Genomic DNA, 18,076 nt, shown 5'->3' with positions numbered 1-18,076 from the left:
CTTCCGACTAACTATATAGAAACTATATGTATACGTATAGACGTAACTGAAAAGAGTAGCGCCTGTCATGCATCTAATTGAATTTCTTTTAATTAAATACATTACAGATGCCCTTCTCATGCGTAAAACGAGTAAAGTACTCGCATAGCGACGCGTTCGTTCATCGATAATTTGTATTAGATAAATGCCTAATTCTCTAGATAACTAGTAACCTTGAGGACTCCGTCCTATAACTTATAACGTCAACTGGTTATAACATCTTGCTTTTCAATCTGTGTCTAGTATAGCATAAGTATATGTAATCACGGTTACGAAAACTAAAACCGCAGAGACTGTGCTAGCTAGCGACGGCCGACGGTGACACGCGTGGCAAAAACTAACGGCAATAGAAATTAGGATTAGACACCGAGCTGCAAAGTAGCCGAAAATACGAGCATTATCAAACAAATTGACGATCTACGATGTTCTCGGTAAATATACGTTCGAGGAGGGAGGGCAGGATTTCAATTTTAATGAACATATGACGATCGCATGGTTCGGGAGGAGAGCAAAGGGGAAAGCGCGAGTTTGATTTTTCATTATTTTTAGTCGGTGGCAAAGAGGATCGTGCAGCGATCGTTTTCGACATCCAAATGGAGTGCCGCACAGCAGGTAAAAATCATTGTTCATATAGATTATCGTATTCTTCTTTTTTTGTTCGTACCTAACCTCTTCATTTTGACAAGATTATGCTCGATGCTATTCCTCTCCTCATATAATAAAAGCAAGACTTGTACAAAACCATCGTTTCTTTTTATTTTCCCTTCGTACAATCCATCTTGTTCCCTCGATTCCATTCGTCCATTATATTATTTAAACGAACGCGAATATGCTGAAGGACGACAAAGGTCATTCACTTGAAACGCTAGTTTCTCGATGATGATCGTTCGATCTTCGTTTGTTTGATCGAGGAAAAAGGCGATGACAATGGGTTTCTTCAATTTTTAGATGACCGTGCGAGACGCTCTAAATTCGGCGCTGGACGAGGAAATGGAAAGAGACGAGAAGGTATTCTTGCTCGGTGAAGAAGTCGCGTTGTATGATGGAGCGTACAAAGTCTCCAGGGGCCTTTGGAAGAAGTACGGAGACAAACGCGTGATCGACACTCCGATTACAGAGGCCGGATTCGCTGGTATAGCCGTCGGCGCAGCTATGGTATGATACAATGCTGTTACTTCGCTTCCAAGTTTTCGCTCGTCCTCGACTTTCTTATTATTTGGTCCAGGCTGGTTTACGCCCCGTGTGCGAATTCATGACGTTCAATTTCTCGATGCAAGCCATCGACCACATCATCAACTCCGCCGCCAAGACGTTTTACATGTCCGCCGGAAGGGTAAACGTACCGATCGTTTTCCGTGGACCAAACGGAGCAGCGGCGGGTGTTGGGGCACAGCACTCGCAGTGCTTCGGTGCTTGGTTCAGTCACTGCCCTGGCTTGAAAGTGGTCTCACCCTATAACAGCGAGGACGCAAAGGGACTGCTGAAAGCTGCTATTCGGGATCCCGATCCGGTCGTCATGTTGGAGAACGAGATATTGTACGGTGTTCAATATCCGATGTCGGACGAAGCTCTATCGAAGGAGTTCGTTTTACCGATCGGCAAAGCGAAGATCGAACGTGTAGGGAAACACGTTACGCTGGTAGCACATTCCAAAGCGGTCGAACAAGCTCTCGAGGCGGCGAACGAACTCGCGGGTAAGGGAATCGAAGCAGAAGTGATAAACCTCAGATCCCTGAGACCGTTGGACATAGACACGATTGTACAGTCGATAGTGAAGACAAATCATTGTTTGACCGTGGAGCAAGGCTGGCCGCATTGTGGCATCGGAGCGGAGATCAGCGCGAAGATCTCGGAAAGTAAGTCTCGAAATGTACGAACAAACTACGAACTATTTTGATTCGCGTCCGTCATTTATCTTTTCAGGCGAAGCATTCTATCATCTGGACGCGCCGGTGATTCGCGTCACGGGCGTCGATACGCCGATGCCCTATACCAAATCACTGGAGATCGCGGCTTTACCGCAAATGCAGGACATAGTGCTCGCGGTGAACAAAGTACTAGGATTACAGTAATTATTTGTATAGATCTTTAGGAAACCAATTAAAATCTGCCCCGTTCTATGCTTCTCTCCGGGGGAGGTTTCATAGAAATTTCTTTAAATTAAATTAGAAATGCTCACCTCGACGTTCGACTATCACGAATTACTACTGCCATTTGTTATAAATACAGTACAATGTACATACAACTGAGAGTCGGTCTGATACGGATCGACTTGCTCCGAATTAAAGGGTCCCAAAAATCATTCTATCGTAACTACATGCCCGTGGTAGCTAGGTGAAATTGTAAATTATTAGAAGCGCGTAGGACACGAGTAATACGCGCTGCATTTGTTTATTAATTATTTATTATAACGGTAACTAAATAAACTATAGCGTACACGTACGATTATCCCCCGAAATCGACCAAGTTTGGTTCATTCAATTGTCATCGTTCCCATCTTCCTCTTCTCCCGCTATTAGTCATGTATGATACATACGCAAAAGGCAACACGTGACGACGGTCATGTAACGCTCGAAAGCGTCCCTTACTTCGTTGTCCCTGAAATAGATAGGACCGGGTCGGTGCTGCGTATTTTTCGAAAGAATCATTGTTCTGTACCTGAGTACGTCCATGTCTAGCGCGCATTGCGTGTAGATCGAGAGGAAGTTTCTCAGGTCGGAGTGCGTCCAATTTACTTGGCGCCACGGTTCTATGCACCTCTCGACTAGTTCCAAGAAAAAGAATCTTAAATCTCTCGAACGATGGAGGTTGCATCCTATGCCTAAGATCGCTCTCGTGTACGAACGGAAGTTCGTGTCTATCTCCTGATACGAACGTTCTAACAGCAATGGCTTCAGTTTGATGCAAACCAAACTGTAATAGAATCAGCATTGGCATTCGTTTCTTGCGACTCGGTGAATGGAGATAGCTTACTGCTTGTGATGTTTGTCATTGTCGAGGAGAACTCTGCACTCTGCGAGTTCCAATAAAAATTCTCTGTCTAAATCAGTATCGAAATACTCCGAGCCGACGCAACGATACGTCCACGAAGTCATCATACTGTTGGCGCAGTGATACAGATCCGGGAACGTTAGAAATTGTAGCTTTCGTTTGTTCATCTCGAATCGGAGGCACGCTATGAACACCACGGCAGCATATCGCCTGGGCATCGTACAAGTTAGAGAACTTACGTTTAACGAAAGGCCCAATAATTCATTTTCTGATTTACTTCGCGAGGTCCTCGGAAAGTAAAAAGTGCTGCTCGATATTGGTGACCAAAGAACCAGGCAGATCTTCAACGACTTTGAACACTCTCTTCACGTTGTCGTATTGACGCCGACAGCTCTTCAAGGTGATGCCCGTTTTCTCTGCCACTTCGTCCATGTCTTTTCTACTCTTCGACGTTAACTTCTTACCCAACAATTCTCTGACAACGACGTCGTTGAACTCGTAGTACCTACATACGTTTGGGATGAGACAAGAACAGACGGCTCTTAACGAGAGTCGCTGGCTCTTACATTTCGATAAGCATCTGACTGGTCTGCGGTTCTATCTGAAACGCGAGCTGCTCGCTGGCCAATTTAGTAGGTGTGTGAAGTAGTTTTTCGAGGAGCGCATAGGTACGATAATGGTCGAGAATATCAGAGGCCACCAGCTCAATCGGGGCATTCGCTAGTTGGCATATTCCACGTTGATGCAGGATGTTCACTGCCTCGCTTGCTGGTAAGCGAGCAACAGAAGTTTTATTTCAGGAACGATTCTACGATCTCTAACGTAAACTTACACGAATGTCCGTCGACCCAAAGCTGATACACCTCGGGATCGACGAGAGTGTAATTACTGATGAATACGTCCACTTCCGACAACATATTTACGACCACGTCGGCGGTTCTTCGCTTACAAGTGTTCGGAAATCGTCAGCACCGAGTTCGAACAAGTGAATTCGAACGAGATTCAAAGTTTGGCGAGCATTCTCGACTCGACGTTGTCGTAAATCGTAAACAGTCGTGTATATTCTTGGCATCTATGTACGTGGTAGCACGGACTGTGCAGTGTTCATTGATTTACATATATTATACATATGTACAGTACTTTGATTGGATACAGTACATACGTACTTGTAGACATAGGAATTTTATCGTCTCCCTGTTGGTACGTTCTGATCAGTGGGGGTGGGGAGTCATTTCTTATTTAATAAAGAAAGTGAAATGATTTTTCAGAACGCACTCGGCAGATTTCTTTTTTATAATCATTCTTCTGTATAACAAAGCAATGATTCCTTAATTAGATCTGAGTCACTCTTTTATTCGAGTACGGGGGGTAACGCACTGATTTGCTTTTAGTACGTAATAAATTAGTAGATTCCATTATACAATTTCGTTCGATTAAATATGAAGCAATTAATTTAAACGGATAAATCCGATGTTAGTAGCGAACGTAACTAGAGAATGAATACTGTTTCGATCATTTTTACACGCGAAAATGAAACTCGCACACGTACTCGCGTGTGCATCTCGTCCACGCGTCCTCAGTCAAATAATCTGTACACATCCCGATCGTGGGACAGATCGAACGATTCACGCACAATCTGTTTTCATTTCGATCGTTCAGAGATTCAGGGAATCACATGCAGCCGCACGCTTCCACTACCATATTCGGCAACGTCTTTTGCGTAATCGTATTGTTCGAATCGACGTAGAGCAATTGAATAGCCGACAACTGGGTGGGTGAACAGCAGGGGATGATATCGCTTCGTCGGTGAACAGTGGTCCCGCCTTTGGCCAACAACCTCTGAAAAGGAAAGCGAAATCTCTCTGTCAATTAATCGATTCATGGAACGAATCTCTGTTTCAAAAGCGATTCCGAGTGCTCTTTCGTACGAATCACGTATGTACGAATAACAGCCGACGATCGGAAGACGAAAGAAGATGCGTACTCTGATCACGTTAGTATAAGCAGACCCACTGATGGTCAACGAAGCTGCGGAGGTACAAGAACCGCGACAGAAATACGCATGATACCCGCTCGGATGGAGAATCCAGTCGCTCCAACCGATATCGGCGAAATTAATGTAGAGCTCGTCCCTGCAGCAGTCCTTCATCTCCGGCAGACAATTTGAATTCCTCTTTGGCCTGTTGTTCTGCGCGAGCGGCGACGTGTGTATCACGAGGAAGGGCTTCAAAGTCTGCTCGATGGACACGGGCGCGGTGTCCCGGTCGATCGAACAGGTGCTACAAGCTATTTGAATCGCGTGATTCAAACGGAGTTCCTCCATCCACTTTCTTAGCGTGAAAGTCACATCGGTCTTCACCCAGCCCTCTGAAACCATGACCAACGATTCGATTTTAATGCGACGCGACGCGAATCATAGGCAGTTCATATCGCTGCGTTTTTTTGCTGACCGTATCCTCTCTCACGGTCTAAAGTCCTTAGACGGACACATGCATAGAAACAGTTTTATCTCTCTGTACCGTCGCGTTCCCGTCCGAAGGCACATACACATCACGCGGATTCCGAGTATCGAACGAATTTCGCGGGGAAGGGAATTCGTCCGAGTATGTTTCTAACGAATACCTCCGATATCGGTCTCGAAGATGGCCATGATCATGTTCTTCTCAAAGTTCCCGTCCAGGTCCCAGTGATCCAGCTCGGACAGGACGAACGTCTGTGTCAGATCGTCGTTCTCGTCGCTCTCTTTGTAAAACCAGAGCTGCGCCGACGTCACGTCGACGAATTGCATTTCGTTCGGCAGGTAGAACGTGAAACAGGCAGCAGGGTTGAACCCCGTCAAATGGTTCGATTTCTGCCGACACTTCTTCGAATCGGCGATACCTGAGAAACGCGATTTCCTCAATTCCCAGACGCGTGAAACGCGCGAAGCAGCTTATCGTGGTTTTCATTCGATTCGAGCACGATTGCGAAAGAATAAACGGAAGTGAGAATTGCATCATGATTTCTTTTTACGAGTTTGTTTCTATAAAGGGAAAGGAATTTTATGAGGAAAATCTTGATAAATTTGCGTGCCGTCTTGACCTTTTACTACGAGAATTTACCACAAATAGAAAAACGTATTACGTAAGTATTTTCTGTACGTCAATAAAGTACAGCGATTTGGAACGTCGACGGGGAAGAAGGAACAGGTCTGTCTAAAATATTATCACAGGTCTCTCTAAAATATAGCAGATTCGGTACGTGGCCAAGGTGAAGAAGTGAGAAAAAAATAAATGAAACTGTCTTAACCTTCGTTTGGAAAAACGACGATCTGATTGGTTTTTCCATAGAAACTGTCCGATTTTTCCGGTTCGAGAGGCGCCCCGGGTCGAAGTTCGAGCACATGACCGTTTATCAGAGGCTTCGGCAAGGTCGAGAGCGGCATAGATATCTCGGGCGGCTTCGACAGCCGCAGCTTCTTCAGAATCTGTTGCTTGACGTATTCGACCCTCAGCTCCGTCAGGACGGGATCGGTAGTGATCAAGCCGATTTTCTCCCGTTTGCAGCCGACGCAATTCTCTTCATCGAAGGATGTCGCGGAAGTGGAGGAACTGACCGAGTGCGAGAAACTCCACCAAGAGGACGACAGAGGATTCGCGATTTGTGGCCAAATCGTCTCGACCGGACTGCCCGACGGGAGGAAAGACAATAGCAGCAGTTGCCAAATGAAACGCATCGTTCTTCCGATATTTGATTATCCTAATGGTACTCGGGCTTCGACATTCCTCTGAACAGGAAGCTGTACGACACCCACTCTGTTTCCATCGAGCTGTCTCGTTCCACTAACTCGTCTCGGTACCCGTTTCGAATACCTTCGCGTACGCCCTCATCTCGCGCCTCCTTACCCTCGGTTTCCCTCGATAAGAATCGGCGTGTCCGCGTATTTCCAACGAGCAATGTCTCGGCGAGTTCGATCTTTTTCACCGATTCGGCCGCTCGAGCAACTCATTCGCGAAGACTGAGGATACAGAAGTCGGGATGGTTCCGTTTGGTCACGCATCGGTTCTCGACACAGCCTGAACTTTGCTCCGTGGTCGGGGGATACAGCGGATTGGACGGAGACGAATCGAGCTGATATCAACTGGAAACACGCGGTACAAACATGTTTCGATGCTGTCCCCTTTCTCGTCCCTTTTACCTACTTTCCGCAAGATTTCACACCCACCCGAAGGGCTATCCGCCACGCATATTCGTCTTACGTACCGATGACCATGTACCCAAGCGTTAACGGGCCAGATACGATTCAGCAGTTTCTTTTAAATTGAACTCGGTCAATGATCGATAAACGTTAAAAACTTTATTTCGAGCGGCGTTATCTTACAAACAAATTAATACTATCGTAGCATTCGAGAACGGACTCCGTTCGACGCATACACGGATCGGTGGTGTTCCACAATGATCGTTCTGTCATCGTAGCGCAGGGAATAATCGATGGAACATGGATTCGTCGTGATTGTTACGATCGAACAAACCCGTTCGTCGTCAGAAAGGTGCCGACTCAAATCGAGTCTGTTCAAACTTTGGCATAGGCGGCGTAATTAGCTATGCCGCATCGGTTTTTGTTTTTGGCCAGACGCATGTACCCCTGTTCACCCCATTCGTCGCCCCACCAATTCTTCAAGATCCACTCAGTCGGCGTGTACCCAACGATCAGCATCGCGTGATTGACCATATCCGAGCTGCATAGCTCGTCGTCGTAGACTCCTCGGCTGCGGACCAAATAACTTTAAACGACGGGACAATCAAGAGACAAAGAGGAGATCAAAGCTCGCTCGCAATCAGTCGCGTTTTAAGATGAGGACAAGCCTCGCGATCCCTTTCAGTTCCGAAACGCAAGTTCACTGACTCGCGTTCGTTGCCTTTCAGGGTCATCGCGCCAATGATGCATCGCGAGGTTATCGACCAACTGGACCAATTTCTTCTCCGGTGGTATCTGCCGTACGGGGAGAGCGGGAGGTGGGCGGTTAATGATACGCGCAATTTCGAATAAACATTCGCTAAACACGAGTCCATCGCGTGTCGAAAAATGCTTTGTTCTCTACAGGAATCCTTTGAAGACGGTGATATCACGGGTACGTATACTCACTGGTAAAGTTGGAACGTTTTCGGGCTGGCGTTTATGGAAGCCGCTATCGGGCCTATAGTAGCCACCGCTGCTTCCAAAGCTCGTTCATCCCGAGCAGGCAATACCGCCCACGAGGTGATGTTCACCACGCTCAACCGTGGCTTGAACCGACACGCGCCTTGCTAGTTTTTTAACGAAGAAACTTCATTTTAATTTGTGTAGCAATAAAAGTTATGCAAGATAAGCAATCGAATTAGCTCGTTAATTTCTTTGCGTAAGTTCGTCCGTATCTACCGTAAGGAGCCATACATTTTGCGTTACATCAGCCAAACAGGCGCGGCAGCGTTTAAGATAAGAGCTCAGATAACGAGTGAAGGAATTTCAAATAAAAGACGACATCCTAAATAAACACTTATCGAGAATCCACACTTAAAATTGAGCGAAACGGAGCAGAACGGAACGGAACGATCGGAGACGTATCACTCACTTACTTTTCCCCTGTACGAGTAGTGAGTCTCGTCCATGAGACCTTTGGCTCTCTGGAGGTACCTTAACGTGTTCCTCAGAGATCCACCGGAGCAGCCCATGTTTCCAGTGGACGTGCTGCAATCGACTAATTGTTGCACGCTCAACGGGACCAGCATGCCCGTCTCTTTGAATATCTGTCCCTGAATGCTGCCGGCTATCGAGTACGCGTAACAACTACCGCAATCTCTTTGGTTCTTCGGTTCGGTTTCGAAGCCAGCCTCGCGCCAGTCGAGCTGCGATGGGATTTTTCGAGGGTCGTGCAACACTGCACCGACCATCGTATCCGACACCCGTCGCTTCCGACTGGGAATCAATTTCACCTATAACGATTCGCATTTACGATTTGTTTCTATCGCACGAGAACGAGGACGAACCATCTCACGAATGTATTGCCTGGTCCCAAGATCGGCGATGTGATTGTCTTTTAACGTGAACGTGTGATGACCGGCAGCTGCCATCATGTTGTGCTTGTAAATCGCTACTAGATTCTGCTCCCAAGTGATCCTTCGACTGGTCTCGAGATTCCCGGAGTAACTTTTGTTATATCGTTCCTGCGATCGAGGATAGTTTCAACAACTCTGTCGTTCTGTTGGACTTGAATCAAATGGTACCTTGTACGTGTTCCAATACTCGTCCAATTTCTCGGATACCTCCGGAGGGAGGTGATCGCGTTCGCCGAACACTTGGATACCGTCGACGCGCCACGCAGCCAACAGGAGAAACGCGAGTATAGAGGATCGAAGAGGCATGATGAACGCGACAACAATTTCTGGTACGTTCAACGAGTCGACTGTCTTTCAATTTCATATTGTTTCGATTCAGGAAATCCACCTCTACGGCTCTTGTTTCAAATTCGAACTACGAGTGTCAGCGGATTCGTGAGAATTTCGTAAGTATTGCACATGACGAAGAGAGAAGACCAACGAACTTGCGTCATCGTCAATTGTGCCTGGCATGCTCGCGAAATTATAAGCGATACACGCTCTTCTACGGCGCTGCAAATTGGATCGTCGTTTAGGAAAAATTAGCGAGTCAGAGGAGAGTGATCGAATTCGAATGAGAGATCTGCGATTGAATTTACCGTAAGATGTTCGTACTCGCAATGAAACGATCGTTTAAAAACGATTGGAAGAGAAATGATAAAAGATCGATCTCATACAATTTATATTAGATTCCCTGATTCGCGTGTGTTCGTATCTTCCGAGCAAAGTGCTTTCGATTCCCAGTGGTTGAGTATTTTGAATCGACGCGCGATGCGGCAGTCGGAGCGCGTTTAAACGATCGGTCATCAGCCGTTTCTCGTTTGTTCGCTTTCTCTCGCGATATACATATAAGTAACGACTACGCACGTATACGTGGAATGTAGGCTGTAGACGTAGTTGTACTTTATACGTATACAGGGTGAGACGATGAGAACTGGCGGGAACGATCGAGCGCGTTAACGCTCAAGGAAGTCGTTGAAAGTCATGCAAGCAACTTGAACGCTCGTTGCGAGGTCCGCGGATTAACTTTGGATCCTTATCGGCTTATGTTAAGAGCGTACGTTACGGTGATCGTCGAAAGTTTGCTCGTCAAAACTTTCCTACGAAACGCATCGCTTTAATCGACCGATATAACGTGCGGTCCGTTCGTTAAAGGAATTTCGTTCGGTCCACCCTGTACGTGGGAGGCTGATAGTGGTCGTGGGGGGTTGGTGAGCGGAAGATCGCGGATGCTCGTTCGAGACTCGTGATCCGCGACTCGTCCCTCGTCCCACGCGTCTCGGAATCCGAGCACGGAGAGCATCGGGCATCGAAAATCGGATGGCAGTGCCAGACCGAGCAGACGATCGAGAGTAACGAACGCTGGTACCGCGTGCAGCAGCAGGCGGCGAGTAGAGAACAAGCTGGTTCGTCGACGAGCCAACGAAGTCCGGTCCCCGTCTCCTCTCGTCGCTCCCGTCTCCGGATTCCGATTATCGCTCGACACGCGCGTCGTCGACGTCTCGTCTTCTGCCAGTGGGGAGGCGCCACGCTAGAAAGCAAAACTCGGTACCGTCACCGCCGCGATCGGGCAAAATTAAGTACATAATCATCATACTACGAGCGAGCCTCGATCGTCGTTAGTAGCGTCGCGACGCTACGCGCCGCGCTCGCACCGCCTTTCTCTTTCGAGCCAGTGAGATTCGTGATATCCAGAAGAAGGATGGACGAGTCCGGGATCGACATGGGCTTCGATCTAGCGGCTATCACCGCGGATCTGGAGCAACGCGAGGCAAGTTTGCGACGGTGTCAAGAGAAACAACAGAATGGTATCACCGATATCGGCGACTGCGGGGACAAATTGGAAAACAAACACGATGACAACGAGGATTGGGAACAGGCTCTCTCCTTCCTAACGGCGCCGATACAGGACATTATGTACTATGAACTGAAGAGCCGTGCACCGAACATCGACAGGTACGCTTTCACGAAGACGAATTCTTTTCAATAACTATAATTTGCAACCGGGTCGCAGCTTCTTTGATCGCCGAATCGCACACACACACACAGCCACGTACGCGTTGTTTGCTACGCTTCGTCGTGTTAGTGCGCTTTGCGCTGTTCCCTCTACTCGGCTCGAATCGGCGCGATTCGCAAGATGTCGACTTCTCTCGGTTCCCATTCGGCTCCGCTCGCGTCGGATCTATAGATCATTGCCTGCTGCACTTTCGATCTCGATCTCGATTTCGATCTCGAATAATTTGGATGACCGCGCCCACGAGAAAAAATCCTTAGACGTTTGCGATTCAAAATGAGATGTATGCGAAGATCGAAATATTCGCAATTTTGATGAAGGGAACGGTCGCGACGTACGTCGATAGATCTTTGATCGATCGGTACTCGGGAGGATCTCAATTGCTCGTATCGATCGTCAAGTTTGTTTCGGTTTCCTACTCGATGTTTGGACGAGGAATGTTGGCCCGGGCACGCGAATGCGCGCGGGCGTGCGATAAATACGCGCGCGTAGATCCCGATAACGGTGGGAAAGAAGAGAGAGATCCAGGTGTGGATCAGCGATTCTCGCGTCGTCGGTCCTCGTCGTCCTCGCCGACGAAGATGTCCGCACGCGTTTTAGTGGGTTGCTGGTTCCGTGGTTAACGAATCGTCGGATATGCAAGACATATCGGAAACAGTGCGACAAATCGTACAGTTCGAGGACCTCGTCTCGCGGTTGAAACGGATAAACGACGTGGGTCGTTCGTTGAACAACGCCGCGGGTGGCTCGACGAAGCCAGCGACGAAGAAGCTGCCTTGGCCGAGTTCTTTGCTGCGTTCAGCAACGGCGAAACCGGAAACGGTACCGGTATCGGCCTCGGCGCCGTTTCCGGTCGATCGACGGAGATCGGTGGTCCCGCGACGCTACGACGGCGTGTGTCAAAACAGTTTGGTGCCGTGCGCGTGTTCGAACTCCGCTCCGGAACGGAGGCATGAAGAAGAGGAGATCGTGAGACAACGGTGGCAGCGCGAGGAACAGCGGGAGCAACGCGTGCGCGTGCACATCGGGATCGACGAGGATCTGCGCATGATCCTCGAGATGGATCCGTCGATCGTCGACGGGACGTTGTCGCCCGAGAACGATCCTCGGAGCAACGGTCACGTTGCGTTCGCAAGACCGTTAAGAGCCACTCGCCCGCAAGGCTGGTATATACATACGTATTGTCATGGAAAACTGTCCGTGGCGGTCCTCCGTCCTCTCCTGCCCATTGCAGCCGCCGCCACCTCCGCCGCCGCCGCTTCGTTTTTTCTACCGTCGTCGTGCCGTTACCCCGCGATTTCCACCAGCAGACACCGCTCTTCTTCCCTCTTAGCGTATTCCCGACCGTAAACATTGCATCTAAATATAAATGCGACTGTCCTTGGTTCTCGCGCGTAGTTACGTACGTACGTGTTTCGTGAACTTAACTGCGGCGAGGCTCGAAATTGATCGATACACTTTGCATAAAATATATTTCCCAACGAGCAAACGTATCTCTTTTCAATTATCACGTTCCGACTCGATGGACCGTGGTACCGACGAGATGCCAGTACTTTCAATCGTGACTGTACGACCGTGTACGCGATGGACTCGATTCGTGATAATTACCCAAAATGCTACACCCCTCCTACGCCGGAGTCAATGCGACCAGACGCGAAAGATGAAAGAGAAAGAGCTCCGTTCGCTCGCTCATGCTTATGCTCATCGTCGAGCCATTCGTTCGAGTTTTCGTCGAACATGGGGTTACGTAACGCGCGAGAGTTGCGCGATGAACGCACGAAATAGACGAGAGCCACGAAGCGGCACGGAGAATATTTATTAACGGGTTAGGGTTTAGCCTTTCGATATGTCCGGAAGGAAAGATCGAGTCCCGATCCAAATTGCGCAACCGCCTTCTATTTCTGGCACCGTTTTCTTATGGCTATAATTTGGCCGGGTTCCCGACTCGGGAATACCTTCTAGATTCTAGACCCTCTGAACCGTGGACGACTCGCCATCTGCGCGTTCTTCCTGCCCATGCGCTTTGTGCTTTTCATTCAAATCGTTGAAATCCAATAAAGTTCTTTTTTTAACTCACAATTAAAATTATCAGAGCGACACGATGATAATGTTTTGTACCCGGCCATTTGAGGATTATCGACGTACATTAGCACTCAACCAATTATACGTGTTTACGTATACTGTGCAGTTAACGGTTTACTTATTTAGAAAAAAGCCGACGTAAACCGTCGTACGCACAACAGGCAAATGAATAAAGTGTGTCGCGCGTAAAATTGATTTTCAGTCCACCGACGTTTAAGACGGCGACGTCGACTTCGCGTACGCAGTTGAAGCTCCAGCTGATGCGGGAGCAGCTGCAGGAGCAGGAGAGGCGAGAAGCGGAATTTCGACAGAACTTGCAGCAGCAGAGACCAACGGCCGCCCCGCCCAGACCCGTGCCCTCCACGTCCCTCTCTACCATCGGGGTGGACGTGCCACCGCAAGTTCTCCAAGTACGTCTCGTCCCAACGCGTGAACTACATAGCATAAATTGACCTTACGGTCGAACACGTGTAACGAGATAATAGAAAACGTTTTCTCAAGAAAAAAAAAAAAAATGCTTCTTACGTTCGAAACGTCTGCTCGTTACACCGTGACGCGAGATTAATTAACGCTCCACTATTAACATAAGATAATCTTTTTAAGAAGAATGGACGGTAGATAAACGGTAGTCGCGTCTGTTCCAGGTACGAACGCTGTTAGAGAATCCTACGCGATACCACGTGGTTCAGAAGCAGAAGAATCAAGTGCGACAGTATCTGCACGAGTCGTTTCGAGGCAGTGTCGCGGAAAACGAGAGCGTTCTCGATAGAAATTCGGTGGACACGGCGCCAGCACCGATGCTCGTTCACAGTGCACCACCCGGACCGACGGTGCATCACCCGAAACCACAGCATCCACTACTGGCCTCGTATCCGCATGCACCCACGCAGGTTTTATCTCACAGCAATCCGGTAGCTGCTAGCCCGGATCCAACGACCGGTGCCATGTCCCCGGGACTTTCCAGCGTCGCGACCAGCAACTCCGAGGTAATTTATACATACTTATACGATGTTCGTATAACGATCATCGTTTCAATGCCCCATACAATTTTCGTTACGACGCGCAGAAGATTAGTAAATTGTCTATTCCTTCAGTTACTGTTTTTGCTTCGTGTAATTCTATTGCAAACGGATTCGGGTTAACGGAGAAATCAGGGACTGTTACCGCGATTCGATACCTAATTGTGAGGCGAGGACTGTCGTGGCTGCGACACGAGAACGGAATTGTTAATAGAGAACCGGTCGAAAGGAGAAATTTGATTGCCGTCGGAGGAAGTTCAAAATCGTTTCGAGTAAACAGAGTCCAGTACGTACTTGGAATCTGGCTTCGCGTTTCTATTATACTATCCCCGGCTACTCCTATCAGATTCGGAGTCGCACGAGAGAAATGAGAATAGGAGAATCGTTTTACGTATCGGACGTTGGACGCTTTGCCTCGAGGGTAGTAACACCGTGAATTGGAAAAAGGGGAGAAAGAGTAATGAACGCTGTGTGGTAACGCGTGTTACGTCTGCGGACAAGTGGGGACAGGAGTAGCTGATTGCGAGTGGCATGGCGATTTCCTATCCCATCCCATCCCATCCCATCGCATCGCATCGCATCGCATCGCATCGCATCGGGCGTGGGGCGTCCGTGGGGCGGAGGTTGTGGCGCGTGGCGAGCATTCGAGCAGTTGCGAGCGGTACCGAAACGAACCGATCGGTCGAGCTCTTCATGTTTCAAACACGCGCGATATCCCGCCGAAAGTTAACGCGTCGCGACACTTTTTGTATTCCTATTATCGACGTGCTCGACGAGTAATAAAACTGAAGGAGTCTTGGAAGAGTTTAGTAACTGGTGAAAGGAAAGATCGCACTGTACTCGGACACGGAAACTTCCACGAAGTACGCGAGATTCATGGATCGACGTACCGGCACGTACGAATGAAACGATGCGATGCGGTAAAAGCAAGACAAAGAATCTGACTTCTAGTCGGAAGCTTATCGACGGAATTCGAGAGATTGGAGATAACGGATTGTTCGCGTATCTCGATTGATCACTCCAGCTGTGAACGTTTCTCGGCACCAGGTAGAAGAGAGTTACGTCCGTTTCACACCGTTTCGGGTTCGAATGTCCCTCCACGGTTCGCGAGGATCGAGAGATACGTTATTGGGTAACTGCAACCTTGAGGTGCGCTTAATCGTAGTCGTAGGTAGCTGAGCCGCGGAGTGGTGGGTACGGAGAGAAAACGCAAGGTTACAACAGGCGTCGTCGACGCATCGACGAAACATCGGATCTCAAAAATGCACTCGTTCCTCGCTTAGCCTGCAGCTCGTTCCGTTATTGACGTCGGTCTCACGGATATGACAGTTTCGCGACTCACGTTCCTCCAGGCATCGAGCCCAGCTCGTGAACTAGGTTCATGTGCCGTGTTCTCTTCTGGATCTACCGAAAAGTATAGTTGACAAACTGTGAGGACTCGCGAAGAATCGAACCTGTGTACGCATCGACCGAACGTTCGTGAAGGTACGAAAATCGTCAGAATTATTGTTCGCTGGTGTATTCGAATCAACGGCAGAGCTCGCGGGCACAGCCACGTGCGTGCATGCGTACGCGCACGTGTTCAATAATCGCACGGATCGGGTCTTTCCACCATCGGATAACGAAGACATGCCGGTGTTTAATATAATAACTCGGAGATGCAAGGTGAGTTTGATTCAATAACATTTGAAGCATCACTTCCGCTCGCTGATACTCGCCGCAATCCTCGTCCCGGGTACTTCCCCCCAGATTCTCCGGTTAATTGTGTCGCGTTATCGCTTTATCGCGTTATCAGCGCCTACGTTTCACAACGCGATACTTATACGCATTTCAGCAGGAGGAGTCCGAAAATTGATCTTTTTAAAACATGCTTGCACGGAGAGCGAACGTTGATCGGGGAGACGATTCGCGTAATCACGCAACCGCGACGATAACTGCCTATCTGGCTAAAAAACATGGAAATGTTACCGACGATGCCAACCTCGTACGGTATTTACGTTTCGTAACACGCAACCGTGTGAACAGCGAGCATACACACGCATGTACTTACGCTCGCAGGAACACGAACCAACGAGAATGCTAATTGCCGCGAAAATACGCGTACATGGGTACGCGAAACGTGTTAGCAGTTAAGTGGAAACCGCCCTCGAACTTTACTCGACGAATTCATAAAAATCGGACAGACCCGTTGTACACACGACCACCCGTGTGCACCTTAGTTTTTCTGAAAACAAAAGTCGCTTTTCATTGATGCTACGTGGACACCGATAGATATACCGCGATGCGATAAGATGAAGCGGGAAGGATAAGGAACCGACGACGCGCCGCGACTCCAGTTATGATAATTGCGTTATCCGAGCGACGCGACGCACCGTGTATATTTACTCAGCGACTATCTCGGTGACGCGTTGCACCCGTAGATAATGTTACACTGATTTCTAGGCGAAATTCTCGCAAGGGGAGCTTATCGACAACGTTCGTATTGCAATTTTCGACGACAAACGAAAGTCGATTCGCAGTTTCCCTGTCCCTTCGGCCTCGATCTCGTTGCCACCATCGTTTCTGTGGCACAGATCGCTATCGGCACGTTCTTCCACGGACAGGCGTCGGTTATTATTGTTACGTAATGTTTACGTAACATACACGTACGCGACTTGGAGTTACCACGAAGCGTCAGCGTTGTAGCCCGGCGCGCGTGCGTCCGCGATCTTGGTCCATATTCCCTTCGCCTTCCTTTTCACTTTTCTCGACCTCTCTGTCTTTACTGTCTCGTCGCACATGCTTTCCATTGCTAAAATTCGACACGCCCTTCCAATCGAATCCCGAGCCAAGGTCTCGTTCGACTCACTTGTTTCGTTTCTCTGAAATAAAACTGGACCAGAGATGATTGATCCTGTTCGTCAAACTAGATTCGTATGGTTACAGGCGGAGGACCTCTTGGACGACATTCTGTCGTTCGAGACTAGCTCCCTGGGCGATAATCTGAAGGATGGCCAACAGGGTAGCCTGACGAATATCCCAGAATTGCAGATCAAACCGGAACCTTTGTTGCTGACCGAAGCAGAGATACACGCTCTGGCCAAAGACCGGCAGAAAAAAGACAATCATAATATGAGTGAGTATCGGCGATCTCGATCTTTCTTTAGCCGTCAGAATGACCGAACATTGTGGCTTTCAGTCGAAAGACGACGACGATTCAACATTAACGATAGAATAAAGGAACTAGGAACTCTGTTACCCAAAACCAACGACCCGTGAGTATGGCAAATACTTCCTTCAAGTGCTCCTCGAGTAGACTGATTTTTAATTGAAGTCGACAGAGTCCTTTAATATACGTTTGCAAACAGAACTCCTATCGGTCGAGCAGTATCAGAATTTTTCGAAATATCGCGAGATACATGGTACACGCTGACTTGTTTCGATAACGAGACGAATTAAGGATGTATTGGCTATACTGTCAATCCCAAAAGTTTATGTACCTAAGAAAAACGCATTTCCTATAATTAAAAATAGTGCATTCTTCTTCTAATTTCGATATTTAATGAGTTACATATGATTATTTGGCATTTTATTCATGTTGACAAAATCCGACCATTCCAGTGTCGAAACGGCGAACTTTTGGAAAAAAATTTCGTTTTTCCTCAATAACTCCTAAACCTTTGGAGATACGAGAAAATTGCATAGGACCTTTCTTGTAGAGGACGACGAGATCTACAATTTCTGTATAAAAGTTTTTCGCTAGCATTAATATTTAACGAGTTATTGACGAAAAACGAAAAAACAGTTTTTTGCAAATTACTCATTAACTATTGAAGCT

The 18,076-nt window shown here is 48.0% G+C and overlaps 5 protein-coding genes across 8 annotated transcripts in view; 2 read left to right on the top strand and 3 right to left on the bottom strand.

Annotated features, from left to right (window-relative positions):
• The first annotated feature begins 140 nt into the window (after nucleotides 1-140).
• Nucleotides 141-2,497, top strand: Pdhb (Pyruvate dehydrogenase E1 beta subunit). Its single transcript, XM_018023824.2, has 5 exons — nucleotides 141-470; nucleotides 589-651; nucleotides 988-1,194; nucleotides 1,265-1,895; nucleotides 1,963-2,497. Exons 1-5 carry the CDS (start codon nucleotides 462-464, stop codon nucleotides 2,109-2,111), a joined length of 1,059 nt encoding a protein of 352 aa, XP_017879313.1. The 5' UTR covers nucleotides 141-461; the 3' UTR covers nucleotides 2,112-2,497.
• On the bottom strand, nucleotides 2,426-4,202 carry Fibp (acidic fibroblast growth factor intracellular-binding protein). Its single transcript, XM_018023823.2, has 6 exons — nucleotides 3,863-4,202; nucleotides 3,597-3,798; nucleotides 3,308-3,535; nucleotides 3,013-3,240; nucleotides 2,698-2,952; nucleotides 2,426-2,637 (listed from the first exon to the last, which is right to left on the bottom strand). Exons 1-6 carry the CDS (start codon nucleotides 3,945-3,947, stop codon nucleotides 2,559-2,561), a joined length of 1,077 nt encoding a protein of 358 aa, XP_017879312.1. The 5' UTR covers nucleotides 3,948-4,202; the 3' UTR covers nucleotides 2,426-2,558.
• Nucleotides 4,203-4,287: 85 nt separating this feature from the next.
• On the bottom strand, nucleotides 4,288-7,253 carry daw (activin beta chain dawdle). The gene is made up of 4 exons (XM_018023822.2): nucleotides 6,319-7,253; nucleotides 5,653-5,910; nucleotides 5,015-5,397; nucleotides 4,288-4,869 (listed from the first exon to the last, which is right to left on the bottom strand). The coding sequence occupies exons 1-4, from the start codon at nucleotides 6,743-6,745 to the stop codon at nucleotides 4,702-4,704; spliced, it is 1,236 nt and encodes a 411-aa protein (XP_017879311.1). The 5' UTR covers nucleotides 6,746-7,253; the 3' UTR covers nucleotides 4,288-4,701.
• Nucleotides 7,254-7,344: 91 nt separating this feature from the next.
• The window catches only part of CtsL4 (Cathepsin L4), a 25,265-nt gene continuing 14,533 nt past the window's right edge, over nucleotides 7,345-18,076 (bottom strand). Inside the window, exons 2-6 of one of the 2 annotated variants that reach the window (XM_026813182.1) lie at nucleotides 9,274-9,657; nucleotides 9,037-9,213; nucleotides 8,626-8,982; nucleotides 8,156-8,316; nucleotides 7,345-7,778 (exon numbers count right to left, since the gene is read on the bottom strand). In XM_026813182.1, the coding sequence (XP_026668983.1) occupies nucleotides 7,583-7,778; nucleotides 8,156-8,316; nucleotides 8,626-8,982; nucleotides 9,037-9,213; nucleotides 9,274-9,411 (1,029 nt within the window). In that variant the 5' untranslated portion in view covers nucleotides 9,412-9,657 and the 3' untranslated portion in view covers nucleotides 7,345-7,582. Of the gene's footprint in view, nucleotides 7,779-8,155; nucleotides 8,317-8,625; nucleotides 8,983-9,036; nucleotides 9,214-9,273; nucleotides 10,485-18,076 lie in introns of those variants that run through there. The other variant, XM_018023826.2, reaches the window with a different exon arrangement.
• Nucleotides 10,510-18,076, top strand: part of Mitf (transcription factor Mitf) — an 11,124-nt gene continuing 3,557 nt past the window's right edge. Inside the window, exons 1-5 of one of the 3 annotated variants that reach the window (XM_018023821.2) lie at nucleotides 10,510-11,100; nucleotides 13,443-13,650; nucleotides 13,885-14,226; nucleotides 17,185-17,374; nucleotides 17,438-17,513. In XM_018023821.2, the coding sequence (XP_017879310.1) occupies nucleotides 10,847-11,100; nucleotides 13,443-13,650; nucleotides 13,885-14,226; nucleotides 17,185-17,374; nucleotides 17,438-17,513 (1,070 nt within the window). In that variant the 5' untranslated portion in view covers nucleotides 10,510-10,846. Of the gene's footprint in view, nucleotides 11,101-11,732; nucleotides 12,325-13,442; nucleotides 13,651-13,884; nucleotides 14,227-17,184; nucleotides 17,375-17,437; nucleotides 17,514-18,076 lie in introns of those variants that run through there. The other 2 variants (XM_018023818.2, XM_018023820.2) reach the window with 2 other exon arrangements.

This window comes from Ceratina calcarata, unplaced genomic scaffold, assembly GCF_001652005.2.
Source record: "Ceratina calcarata isolate Rehan_Ccalc_2016 unplaced genomic scaffold, ASM165200v1 scaffold310.2, whole genome shotgun sequence".
NCBI lineage: Eukaryota > Metazoa > Arthropoda > Insecta > Hymenoptera > Apidae > Ceratina > Ceratina calcarata.
The sequence above is the reverse complement of the archived record's forward strand: the minus strand, read 5'-3'. Positions and strand labels throughout refer to the sequence as shown.